General features: G+C 37.8%; 1 protein-coding gene across 1 annotated transcript in view; it reads left to right on the top strand.

The window, feature by feature from the left end:
• Positions 1-13,916, top strand: part of LOC129042073 (POTE ankyrin domain family member A) — a 118,466-nt gene that overhangs the window by 15,272 nt on the left and 89,278 nt on the right. Inside the window, 2 exon segments of the mRNA XM_063668483.1 lie at positions 9,867-9,897; positions 10,502-10,643. Of these exon segments, the coding sequence (XP_063524553.1) occupies positions 9,867-9,897; positions 10,502-10,643 (173 nt within the window).

Raw genomic sequence — 13,916 nt, 5'->3', positions numbered from 1 at the left:
CCTGCCTTGGGCTCTCAAAGTTCTGGGATTACAGGCATGAGCCACTGTGCCCATCCAGTATGCAACCATTTTTTTAAAAAATGAGGTTAGATCCAGAGTGTACTGATTATTTCACAATAAACACGTATTTAAAACATTTAGTTTGATGACACATCTTAAGACAATTTTGTTAGAATTCTTGTAATATCTGCTATGTTGCAAATGGAAGCTACATGCTGTGTTGACACTGTAACTTGTCAGCAACAAGATCGCTAGTTATTAAATTTTAGTTGTCAATGCCTGAGTGCTGAAATATTGGAACCTCAATCTGAATATTGCCAAGGGATTGCACATGGGGATCTATACATATAAAGATTTCAGTATACTGGGTAAAACTTGTTAAAATGCATCAAAGGATCTTTGATCTGCTAAACCAGGAGTTGGCCAGCTTTTTCTGCAAAGAGCCAGTTAGTAAATATTTTAGGGTTTGTGGACTATATATATTTATTCTTATGAGACAGGGTCTCGCTCTGTTGCCCAGGCTGGAGTACGGTTGCATAATCATGGCTCACTGCACCCTCAACGTTTTGGGCTCTAGTGATCCTCCCACCTCAGCCTCTCTACTAGCTGGGACCACAGGTGTGCAACATCACACCTAGCTAATTGACTCTATGGACTAGAAAGTGAATAAGCATGGCTGTGTTCCAAGGTACTTTATTTACAAAAACAGGCAGTGGGCTGGATTTGGCCCACAAGTGCTAATTTGCTGACTCTTGTGCTAAAAGGAAGGTGCTGCTAATGCAGTGACTTTTATTTGTAAAAGTACCCTGCACGCATGACATTATTCTTCCTTTGAAAAAAGAATATATTTCTGTATTCACTGCACCGTAGTTTTCAATGGTGACTTCATATAATTTTTATATTCATATAATTCATATAATTATACTTCATATAATTTTTAAAATTTCATTTATAAAATAAGATTATTTTCTGCGTTTTTCCTATTTTATTTCTGTTAATAGAACTCAGTATTTTACTGTGATCAATTACTTTGTATACTTGATGAGTATCAACTGTCCTAGAATTGGCTGGTTTTTTATGAAGCAAGAAATACTTCCCTTGAAACTTTTAGTATTAGTCTTTATTTATAAGCATGAACAAAATGATAATGAGCTTATGTAATCTAGAAATGTTCAAGGGGGCTTTTAGTTCTATAATTTTAAGAATGTAATATGTTGGTCTGGCGTTTTTAAATGCCATATTGTATAATTTTTATAACCTTTAAAATATATAATTATATAAAATTTGAAAACTGCACCATTTACATAAAATTTGAAAACTACTATTTCTTATCTATCGCTATTCATGACTGTGGAAGAAAATTACATTATTCAGAGTCATGACTCTTAAGTGTGATGTCCTTAAGAGAACTGTCTACACTCACGAACTCAAATTTTCTTTCCATTCAGTCTTGATCTCATGCCAGTAGTCTTCAACTTCAGCAGTCCTCCAAAATTGTTTTTCTCAAGGTTATCACTAATTTTTTCTGTAATAAATCTAGGCATTTTTTCTTACACCTCATTTTATTTGATTTGTCAGCAATATTTGACCCGATGGAGGACATCTTCTCCCTAACGGCGTCTTCGCTTGGCTTTCAGGACTTCATTCCCTCAGGCTTTTCATCCTGTCTTTCTACTCTGTTCATCATGGTCTGTTTCGCTTGCTCCTCCTCATCTTTCACCTTTTGCACATTGTTGTTTCCCAGGTCTCAGTCCTAAATCTTATTTCTCATGGCTGTTTCTTTCTTTCTTTCCTTTTCTTTGTTTTGTTTTGTTTTTTTTTTGTTTTGTTTGAGACAGAGTCTCACTCTGTCACCCAGACTGGAGTTCGGTGGCACGATCTCAGCTCACTGCAACCTCCACCTCCTGGGTTCAAGCAATTCTGCTTCAGCCTCCTGAGTAGCTGGAATTACGGGTGCACGCCACCATACCCGGCTAATTTTTGTATTTTTAGTAGAGACAGGGTTTCCCCATGTTGGCCAGGCTGGTCTCAAACTCCTGATCTCAGGTGATCCACCCACCTCGGCCTCCCAAAGTGCTGAGATTACAGGTGTGTGAGCCACTGCCCCCGGCCCCTTGTGACTTCTTCTACTGTGTATATGTTAGTGATTTCCAAATGTATGTCTCCAGCTCAGTTCTCTCTCCTTAATTCCAGATCTCTATATCAACCTGCCTACTTGACATCCCTCTTTGGTTAGCTATTGGGTAGCACACACTTGTCAGCCCAAAATTGGGCTACTGATGTCCTTCCTGAAATCTACACCTCATGTAGTCTTTCCTACTTTGGTAAATGGCAATTCTTCCATTTGCTCTGCCAAAAACCTTGGTGTCATTCTTGACTCATCTTTCTCTGTCTCTGATGCCTCACATCTAATCTATCAGCATATCTTATCAAGTATACTTGAAGAATATATCCAGAAGCCAGTCATATATTGTACATCTGAGCGACCATCGTCTGTAGTCTAGATGAGTGTCATAGACTGGTAATTGATAGTTCTGATTATAAAAAAAGAAAATCCCTTTAAATGGATTCTTAACTCAGTGGATGTATTTAAAACATAAATCAAATTGTGTCATTCCTCTGCCCCAGCCCTTCTGATTGCCTCCCATTTCACTCTGAATATATGTCAAAGTTCCTCCTAATAACTAAAAGACAGTACACCATCTGGCATATTATCCCTCCCACTTAAACTTCTATTTCTTATCTCCTTTGCTCTGCTTCAACCACACTGAACTTCTTGCTTTTCCTTATCTATCCCTATTACTTAAAGACTCCAGGCACACCTCTGTACTTGGCAGTTCCTTTTGTCTGGGATGCTTTTTCCCCAGATATCCTCCCTGCTTACTCTTCCCATTCCTTCAGTTCTTTAGTTAAAATACCCTTTCTCAGCAGGAACTTTTCTGGCCATCCCAACTTTCCCACCACTCTTCCCCTTAAACACATAAACATTTCATTTTCCTGCTTTAGTTTTTCTCCTCTAACATACTGTATATTTTGCCTTATCTATTGTTGTGTGTTTATCTTGTTCTCATGAATAGGATTTTTATTGTTCACTACCATATCCTCACTGCCTAGAGAAAGGCCTAACATATTGGATGTAGCTACCTAGTAAATACTTTTTTTTTTTTTTTGAGACAGAGTCTCACTCTGTTGCCCAGGCTGGAGTGCAGTGGCATGATCTCGGCTTACCGCAAGCTCCCCCTCCCAGGTTCATGCCATTCTCCTGCCTCAGCCTCCCAAGTAGCTGGGACTACAGGTGTCCACCACCACGCCGGGCTAATTTTTTTCTATTTTTAGTAGAGATGGGGTTTCACCATGTTTCCCAGAAGGGTCTCCATCTCCTGACCTCGTGATCCGCCCACCTCTGCCTCCCAAAGTGTTGGGATTACAGGCGTGAGCCACTGTGCCCGGCTGTAAATACTTATTAAATGAGTGAATGGAGTTTATCCTGGGTATATTGTTTGATTGATTCTCACTTAAAAAATGTTTGACATGGTTCATTCTAACAATTTTGCCTGGTAATTATATGCATTTTTTATTCTTTTGACTCTTTGTAATGAGCTACATTCTTTGTATTAATATTCCTTCATTTAGGGAGAAAACCCCAATATTGTGGTTATTCACTATTTATTCTTTTACTGGTAATCATGATAATTGTAATTATGGTAAAATGAGTCAGAGGAATTGCAAATTTTACTGGTATTTTATCTAAAAAATTTTGAGTGGCAAATTTAATGGACTTACAAATTCTTTCCAAGGGATTATGAACCTTTGAGTGGCTTCTTGTTACCATGGCTACAGGTCAGTTCTTTCCTGAGTTTGAGTCAACTTTAACCAGAAATTTTCTATTTAAAAGTTGCCTTCCATTAACTGTTTTCAAAATGAAACTATTTTATATTCCAGAATTGTAGACTTAATTTTAAAGTTTTGGTCAAGATGAATTGGTTAATGAAAGCTCTCAGGAAGATCTTCTTTTTTTTGATATATAATCTTGTTTTAACTAGAAGAGTTCTGTGTATAATTTATATCTTAAAAACAAATGTTTTGTTTCTGTTTTTGGTATTTTTAGAAGTTTTTACTCAAGTCCTAAAATAATTTCCAGTGGGAGATTTTAGTCTCTTTGTCAGTTCATGTATGTATATGGTACTGATATTCTCTCTTTTTAAATTCCTTTTCTTGTTCACTTTCTTCTCTGTACAATAATAGTAATATTCTTATGCATGTTTACCTCATTAAAAAGTAATTACAGTTTTCTGCTGGCAAATCCAGCTTTTTATATTTTGACTAAATACTAGGCTAAATGAAGAAAATTTACCAGATCATTTTATTTTCCAACAAAATCATAACTAATCAAAAATTGCTATTTTTGAAATATAAATAATGAAATTTAGAAATTAGATATTTCTAAGGATACCCCGCAATATAGTTTCACTTTGTGTCCCCACCGAAATCTCATGTCAAATGGTAATTTCCAGGTGTTGAGAGAAAGACCTGGTGGGAGGTGATTGGATCATGGGGTCAGTTTCCCCCATGCTGTTCTCGTGATAGTAAGTTCTCACAAGAGCTGATGGTTTCATAAGGGGCTCTTTCCCCTTCACTTATCTCTCTCCTGCTACCTTGTGAAGAAGGTGCCTGCTTCCCCTTCCCCTTCAGCCATGATTGTACATTTCCTGAGGCCTCCTCAGCCATGTGTAACTGTGAATCAATTAAGCCTCTTTCCTTTGTGAATTACCCAGTCTCAGGTATTTCTTTATAGCAGTGTGAAAACAGACTAATACAAAGAATTGGTACCAGGGATAGTGGGATACCGCTATAAAGATAACCAGAAAATGTGGAAGCAACTTTGGAACTGAGTAACAGAAAGAGGTTGTAACAGTTTGGAGGGCTCAAGAGAAGACAGGAAGATGTGGGAAAGTTTGGAACTTCCTACAGACTTGTTGAATGTGTTTTTTTTTTTTTTACCAAAATGTTGATAGTGATAAGGACAATGAAGTCCAGGCTGAGGTGGTCTTAGATAGAGATAAGGAGCTTTTTGGGAACTGGAACAAAGGTGACTCTTGCTATGTTTTAGTAAAGAGACTCACGACATTTTGCCCCTGCCCTAGAAATCTGTGAAACTTTGAACTTGAGAGAGATGATTTCAGGTATCTGGTGGAAGAAATTTCTAAGCAGCAAAGCATTCCAAGTGGTGACCTGGTTGATTCTGAAAGCATTCAGCTTTATGCATTCACAAAGAGATGGTTTTAAGTTGGAACTTATGTTTAAAAAGGAAGCAGGGCATAAATTTGGAAAATTTGCAGCCTGACCATGGAGTAGAAAAGAAAAACAGCCCATTTTCTGGGGAGGAATGCAAGCTGGCCTGGGGAAAGTATCTCCAGGGCATGTCGGAGATCTTCATGGCAGCCACCCCCATCATAGGCCCAGAGGCCTAGAAGGAACAAGTGGTTTCATGGGTTGGTCCCAGGGCCCTGCTACTGTGTGCAGCCTCAGGACTTGGTGCCCTGTGTTCAGCTGCTACAGGTCCAGCTGTGGCTAAAAGGGGCCAAGGTGCAGCTTAGCCTTTATGAATTACCTGGTCTTCAGTATTTCTTTTTAGCAGTGTGAAAGTGGACTAAACACTCTCTCTCAGGACATTTTCCTGACTTAATCTTTCATGTTACATGTGCCACAGCTATTTTCAAAACTTCATTTAAAGGTAAACATTATTATAGTGAATAGTAGAAACAGAAATATAGCTCAAATCTAATTATGATTTTCATGTTTAACAGTCATTGCCTGTATTCAGTGGACTCCAGCTTTTTAATGTAGCATTCAAATGCAGTGTAGCATTCATCTATTCTTAGCTTCCAAGTATTTCACACTTTTCCTTTCAAGTTTTTAGTAAGCATCTAGACTTCATTTGCTTAATCTTTGTGCTCACATTGTTTTCTAAATAGAATGGTTTTCTCTTAATGATTTTTCCTAGTTGGGCTCCTCTTATATTTTACCTCTTCTCTAAAGCTTTCCCTGTGCTAAAATATAACTTTTTATATATCAACTTTTACATAACACATTGTATCATAATTGTATATTACCTTGTTTTTGAAGCAGGGAATGCACATTTCCTTTTATGTTGTTTGCTCTTTATAACCATTTTTTAAATTAATAAGTGGATTGAGATGGAGAAGAGTTGGAGTTTTACAAATTTCTTTTTTTGTTCGTTGTCAATAGAGTTATTAGAAACATTGGCTTTTTATAGAGTTTTTAAAATAGTGGTTTGCCTTGCATGTGAAGAAAGTAAAGAAACATGAAAATAAAAAACGGACCTCAAAATAATCTGTGATTACACCCGTGTTTGAGAAGGTCAATTTACTAACTCATGGTCTGCTACAAATAAATGATGACAGCAGTTTAAGTGAAATAGATGAGGATGAAAGAAGGTAAAATTTACAAGTCCTTTATAAGAACTCTCTAGGAATACCCCATCAAAAAGTGGGCAAAGGATATGAACAGACACTTCTCAAAAGAAGACATTTACACAGCCAACAAACATATGAAAAAAAGTTCATTATCACTGGTCATTAGAGAAATGCAAATCAAAACCACAATGAGATACCATCTCATGCCAGTTAGAATGGTGATCATTAAAAAGTCAGGAAACAACAGATGCTGGAGAGGATGTTGAGAAATAGGAATGCTTTTACACTGTTAGTGGGAGCGTAAATTAGTTCAACCACTGTGGAAGACAGTGTGGCAACTCTTCAAGGATCTAGAACCAGAAATAACATTTGACCCAGCAATCCCATTACATGGTAGATACCCAAAAGATTATAAATCATTCTACTGTAAAGACACGTGCACACATATGTTTATTGCAGCACTATTTACAATAGCAGAGACTTGGAACCAACCCAAATGCCCATCAATGATAGACTGGATAAAGAAAATGTGGCACATATACACCATGGAGTACTATGCAGCCACAAAAAAGGATGAGTTCATGTCCTTTGCTGGGACATGGAGGCAGCTGGAAATATCATTCTCAGCAAACTAACACAGGAACAGAAAACCAAACACTGCATGTTCTCACTCATAAGTGGGAGTTGAACAATAACACATGGACACAGGGAGGGGAACTTCACACACTGGGGTCTGTCGGGCAAGGTGAGGGATAACAGGAAAAATACTTAATGTATGTGGGACTTAAAACCTAGGCGACGGGTTGATAGGTGCAGCAAATCACCATGGCACATGTATAACAGTGTAACAAACCTGCACGTTCTGCACTTGTATCCCAGAACTTAAAAAAAAAGAAGGTAGGCCAGGTGCGGTGGCTCACACCTGTAATCCCAGCACTTTGGAAGCCCAAGGCAGGCAGATCACCTGAGGTCTGGAGTTTGAGACCAGCCTCATCAATATGGTGAAACCCTGTCTCTACTAAAAATACAAAATTTGCCAGACATGGTGGCACATGCCTGTAATCCCAGCTACTCGGGAGGCTGAGGCAGAATTGCTCGAACCCAGGAGGTGGAGGTTGTGGCGAGCTGGGATTGCGCCATTGCTACTCGGGAGGCTGAGGCAGGAGAATTGCTTCAACCTGGGAGGTGGAGGTTGTGGTGAGCCGAGATTGCACCATTGCACTCCAGCCTGGGCAACAAGAGCAGAACTTCGTCTGGGAAAAAAAAAAAAAAAAGAAATCTCCGGGAAGGAATGTTAACACTGATTACTTTTATTTTTGGAAATAGAATAACGTAGTCTCTCAAAGCTGGAGAGTACTCAACTATATCAATGCTGTTGAAAGATTGATTACAATAAGGATTAGTGACTTTGACTAGGAGCAGTTTCAATAAATGGTAGCCATGGAACTCTGTAGTAGATGAACGTAGACAACTCGAGAGAAACTTTACTGAGAAAGGCAATAGATAAATGGGCAGTAACTGAAAAAGAATGTGGGATTTGAGGATTTGAGGGAGTTTTCTCTCTTTTTGTATTTCAAAACAAATTTTTAGAGTATTTTTTTTTTTACTTTTGGAAGTGATCCATAGTAGAAGAACATGTTTATGAAATGTTATTTTGTTTACTTGGTTGCATGTCTAAGCATTAGCTTGATTCATTATCTTTTATGGGTGTTTAGCAAACTAATTGTCCTTAGAACTTCTATTCATGTATAGTTTTTGTTTTGTTTTTGAGACAGAGTCTTGTGCTGTTGCCCAGGCTGGAGTGCAGTGGTGCGATCTTGGTGCACTGCAACCTCTGCCTCCCAGGTTCAAGCAATTCTCCTGCCTCAGCCTCCCAAGTAGCTGGGATTACAGGCATGTGCCACCATGCCTGGCTAATTTTTGTATTTTTAGTAGAGACGGGGTTTCACCACGTTGACCAGGCTGGTTTTGAACTCCGGACCTCAGGTGACCTGCCCATCTCGGCCTCCCAGAGTGCTAGGATTACAGGGGTGAGCCACCGCACCCGGCCTATTCATGTATAGTTTTATGATGAGAGTTGTTTTTTCAGAATTGGTTCAGAAGTATAACATATTAGTGTAACTGAACATGCAGATGATGACCTAAATCTTAAGCTATCATACACAGATTTTTAAAAATAATTATAATAAACATCCACACACTTAGGCCATGAAGAATAGAACTTAAATATTTCATCATAATTGTACATATTGCAGTGCCTTTGACAGTAGCCATGATTTGCTGAGGTACTTACTCTAAAATATCAGGTGTATCTACTTTACGGTTGTTTAGATTCTGGGGAGTAGGGAAGGATTTTGTTCATGAACTTGAGAAAAGCAAACTATTGACAAACTATTGCAGATTATTACTTCAGGGTTGTAAAGTTCAAAAGCATCAAAACCATGTTTCCCTCGGACAACAGTGTCATCAGCATGTATTGTGTGCCCAACGAGTATTTGTTGAATGCATGAATGAACAGTTGAAGAGATGAATGAATGCCATTGATGAATTTCTTTTAAAAAATAAATTTTTAGTGTTTTGAAAGTAGTAGGTTTCCAAACTTGCCTCTGTATAAAGTCTTTTTATTTTTTTTAAAAGTGCAAGATTCAGAAATTATTAGTTATAATTATAGCCAAAAATATAATGATAATATGGATTCATCTGCTATTATATCTCTTAAAAACACTTGGAAATAAATATTACCTTCACAGAATATTGCAAAACACATGTTTTAGAGGCAGAATTCTTGGGTTTCAGCGCTGTGTACACTACTGACCAGCTCTGTGGGCTGGGGAAATTTATATGGCCTTTCCATGCCTAGTTTCTCCCTTTATAGAATCTCTAATATGTTACCTACCTTACAGAATTGTTATGATAATTAAAATGAGCTTGACAAATGCACAGTGCTTAGAGTGATGCATAGTACCTGCATAATGTCCTGAAAAAGCTAATATTATCATTAAAAAGGGTTCCCCTCATATAAGAACATAAGTAGTATGTTCCAAATAGGTTTTAGTGTCAGTAGAAGCTGTTTTTATTGTAAAAGACAACAATGAGAAGTCCTGGTATATTTATTTCATCACATAATACAAGTAATGTGGTTTTCCTTTTGCCTTGACTGTCAGAAAGCTGGCTCTAAATTTAATTCTTTGTAATTACATTATTACCATATTTTGTCTCCCTTAATGTTACTCTTTCTGTTTATAGTTTAATTCCCCTTATGGAAAATAGTTATATTTATATTACCTGTTAAAAATGACCTGAACACTTAATGAAAAGAAGAAGTAACTTATAAATGCAGAGATTTTATATAATAAAATAATAGTTTTGGACATTCTTTGTATTTTATGTGTTTACTATCTGTCTAAAAGGAATTGTTTGTTTTTTCAGGCCTGAAAAGAAATTTAATGAAAAGAACAAGGTATTGTAAGAGTAAATTATCTAAAATATTATTGTTAAGAAAAAAACACATTATAAAAGGTTAAGTGATAATCTTTTGTTATAAAGACATTTAGTTAGAAAGAAAGGGCTTGGTTGGGCGCGGTGTTTCACGCCTGTAATCCCAGCACTTTGGGAGGCCCAGGCAGGCAGATCACAAGGTCAGGAGTTTGTGACCAGCCTGGACAACATGGTGAAACCCCGTCTCTACTAAAAATACAAAAATTAGCCGGGCGTGGTGGCATATGCCTATAGTCCCAGTTACTTGGGAGGCTGAGGCAGAAGAATTGCTTGAACTTGGGAAGTGGAGGTTGTAGTGAGCTGAGATGGTGCCATTGCACTCCAGCTCGGGTAACAGAGCGAGACTCTGTCTCAAAAAAAAAAAAAAGGGCTTAGGAAAAGAAAAAAGGGCTTAAGAAAGAGTAGCCTAGCCACTGATAACGGTACCCTTTTAAGAAAAATCTGTTGTTTTAAGAAGTGCCTGTGGTTTTGCTCATATAAAAAGATGAATAAATGCCACTTCTGTACATCTAGTATATTCTGTAAATATTTTGAGGACATTTGAAGCAGTATTATTTATCTTACAGGTCAAAAGTGAAATACATTCAGTGGATGACCTTGATGACATAATGTGGCCATCTGAGATAGCCTCAGAGGATTATGATTTGCCTTACCCTAATTATGAGACTTTTATGTTGCTCACTGAACAACTCAAAATGGATTTTAACGGTAGGACCATTGCATAAGTAGAATGACTTTTTATGTATCCTACAGCAATATTCGCACACATTGCTTAGCGGTGCACTGTAGAGCACTGACGTGTTATAGTGTTGCTTATCTCAGAAATATGTTTAACATTAAAGTAGACTGCGAAATAATGTATATTGTATACCAGAGCTATGATAACTCCACGGTTCCTTTCTCAGTATGAAGGGCAGTCTCAGCCTTTTTGTTGGCTCTTCTTCTCTTGTATGCCTTCTTCGCAGATCAGGTTACCATTCTCTCCCATTCGGAATACTGCAATAACCTTAGAACGTTTTTCTTGCTATCCCATTTCCTGAGACCATGGTCTACTCTGAAACTATAATTATTAATTTTTAAAAATTCAGATCTGATGTTATCTCTTGCTTACAACTCAGCTTACCACTTGCCATTTCTATAAGGTTAAGATTTGAATACTTGAGCTCTCTCCTGCATCATTTAATATACCTTTTTCCTCTGTGTCCTAGCCATTGTCTTAGATGTTTATTCCTGCAATTGACAGCTTTAGTGAGGCATAACTGATATACGATAGACAGCATATATATAAAATGTACAATTTGATAAGTTTTGGCATATGTATGCACATGCAAAACCATCACCGTAGTCAAGACTGATAACATACCCATCATCCATAAAAGTCTCTTCCTGTCCTTTTGTATTCCCTTATTAAGAAACTACTAAATGTTTAAGTATTTGTACTATTTTCCATTCCCATCAGCAGTATATGACAATTCTCATTGTTCCATATCATCACGAGCTCTTAGTACTGCTGTTTATTAGTTTTTAGTTTTTAGCCATTCCAATGGGTTCGTGTTGTGCGTGTCACTATGGTGTGAATGTGCATTACCCTAAGGACTAAGAATGTTGAACATCTTCCTGAGTGCTTTATTTGCCACCTGCATATCTTCTTTAGTGAAATGGAGAGCTTATAATGAATTAAACATTAGATAGTTTTTATTCTTATTTCTTGAGTTTTAAGAGTTTTTTTAATAGATTCTGGATACTATTTCTTTATTATGCTTTTTGGAAGGATTTTTTTTTTCCCAGTTTGTGGCTTGACCTTTTGTTTTCTTAATATATTTTAAAGAGAAGAAGTTTTTCATTTTGATGAAGTCTGATATGTGTGTTCATTTAATTATGGATTTTGCTTTTTGTCTCATATCTAAAAAAGTCTTTGTCCAGCACAAGGTCCCAAAGATTTTCTCCTCTGCTTTCTTGAAGAATTTTTATAGATTTAGGTCTTACATTTATATCTGTGATCCACATTGTGTACATTTTTGCTTATGGAGTGAGGTGTGGATGCAAGTTCATTTTATGGATGTGGATATCTAATTGTTCCAGCCACATATGTTGAAAAGCCTTTCTCCTTTCTCCACTACATTGCTAACGTGCATTTGTGAAAAATAAGTTGGCTGTATGTGTGTGGGTCTATTTCTGGACTGTTTGTTGTGTTCCATTGATCTACATATTCTTCTAGAGTTACACTGATAAACCAATCATAAGTTGAAAATCCATTTAATACCCCAGTAGGCTGGGCGTGGTGGCTCACGCCTGTACTCCCAGCACTTTGGGAGGCTGAGATGGGCGGATCACGAGGTCAGGAGACCGAGACCATCCTGGCTAACACGGTGAAACCTCATCTTTAGTAAAAATACAAAAAAATTAGCCAGGTGTGGTGGCAGGTGCCTGTATTTCCAGCTACTTGGGAGGTCGAGGCAGGAGAATGTTGTGAACCTGGGAAGCGGAGCTTGCAGTGAGCCGAGATAGCACCACTGCACTCCAGCCTGGGTGACGGAGCGAGACTCCATCTTAAAAAAAAAATACCCCAATAAACCCATCGTACAGTTGAAAAATTCTAAGTAGAACCATCTTAAATTGGTTTCTGCCTTTCTTTATGTAGGTCTAGCATCCCTAATCCAAAATCCAAAATCAGAAATGCTCCAAAATCCAAAACTTTTTGAGTGCCAACATGATGCCACAAGTAGAAAATTTCACACTAGACCGCAAGTTCACAAACTTTCATTTGCAAATTTACTAAAAGTATTCCATAAAATTACCTTTAAGCTCTGCGTATAAGGTGTTTGTAACATAAGTGTATTTTGTGTTTAGACTTGGGTTCCACCCTTGAGATATCAGATTATATATATGCAAATATTCCAAAACCCAAAACACTTTTGGTACCACACACTTTGAGAGCTATTCCACCTGTAATAGTAACACACTGTTTTCATTACTGTAAATTTATACTAAATCTTGACATCAGCCCTTTGGTTTTCTTCTTTTTTAAGGGTTATTTTGACTATGCTGGATCTTTTGCATTTCCACATGAGTTTTGGAATCAGATTGTTAATTTTTTTTTAAAAGCCTGCTGTCAGCCGGGTGCGGTGGCTCACACCTGTAATCCCAGCACTTTGGGAGGCTGAGGCGGGTGGATCACGAGGTCAGGAGTTTGAGGACCAGCCTGACCAAAATGGAGAAACCCCATCTCTACTAAAAACACAAAATTAGCCAGGTGTGGTGGCGCATGCCTGTAATCCCAGCTACTCAGGAGGCTGAGGCAGAAGAGAATCACTTGAACCGAGGAGGCGGAGATTGCAGTGAGCCGAGATTGTGCCATTGCACTCCAGCCTGGGCAATGAGAGTGAAACTCCATCTCAAAAAAAAAAAAAAAAAAAAAAAGCCTGCTGTCTTTCTGGGAATTACACTGAGTTTGTATTCAATCTATACATTAATTAGGGGAGGATTGACATTTTAATGATAATGCATTGTTCCACTCCTATGAAATTGTTTCTATTTATATAGGTCAAATTTAATTTTCCCAGTAATATTTTGTAGGTTTTTAAATATGTGTTTCGTGGTTTTTTTTTTTTTTTTTGAGACAGAGTGTCACTCTGTCGCCCAGGTTGGAGTGCAGTGGTGCAATCTTGGCTCACTGCAACCCCTGCCTCCTGGGTTCAAATGATTCTCCTGCCTCAGCCTTCTGAGTAGCTGGGATTATAGGCATGAGACACCATACCCAGCTAACTTTTTTATTTTTAGTAGAGATGGGGTTTTATTATGTTGGCCAGACTGGGCTTGAACTCCTGACCTCAAGTGATCCTCCAGGCTTGGCTTCCCAAAGTGCTGGGATTATAGGTGTGAGCCACTGCACCCAGCCTTGGTGTTTCCTTATTTTATCTGATTCATCTGTATCTCATTTTTTAAATGAAGTTATGATATTTTTTTAAATTTCAAGTTGTT

The sequence above is a fragment of the Pongo pygmaeus genome, chromosome 7, assembly GCF_028885625.2.
Source record: "Pongo pygmaeus isolate AG05252 chromosome 7, NHGRI_mPonPyg2-v2.0_pri, whole genome shotgun sequence".
Lineage (NCBI taxonomy): Eukaryota > Metazoa > Chordata > Mammalia > Primates > Hominidae > Pongo > Pongo pygmaeus.
This window is presented reverse-complemented; position numbering and strand designations above follow the sequence as displayed.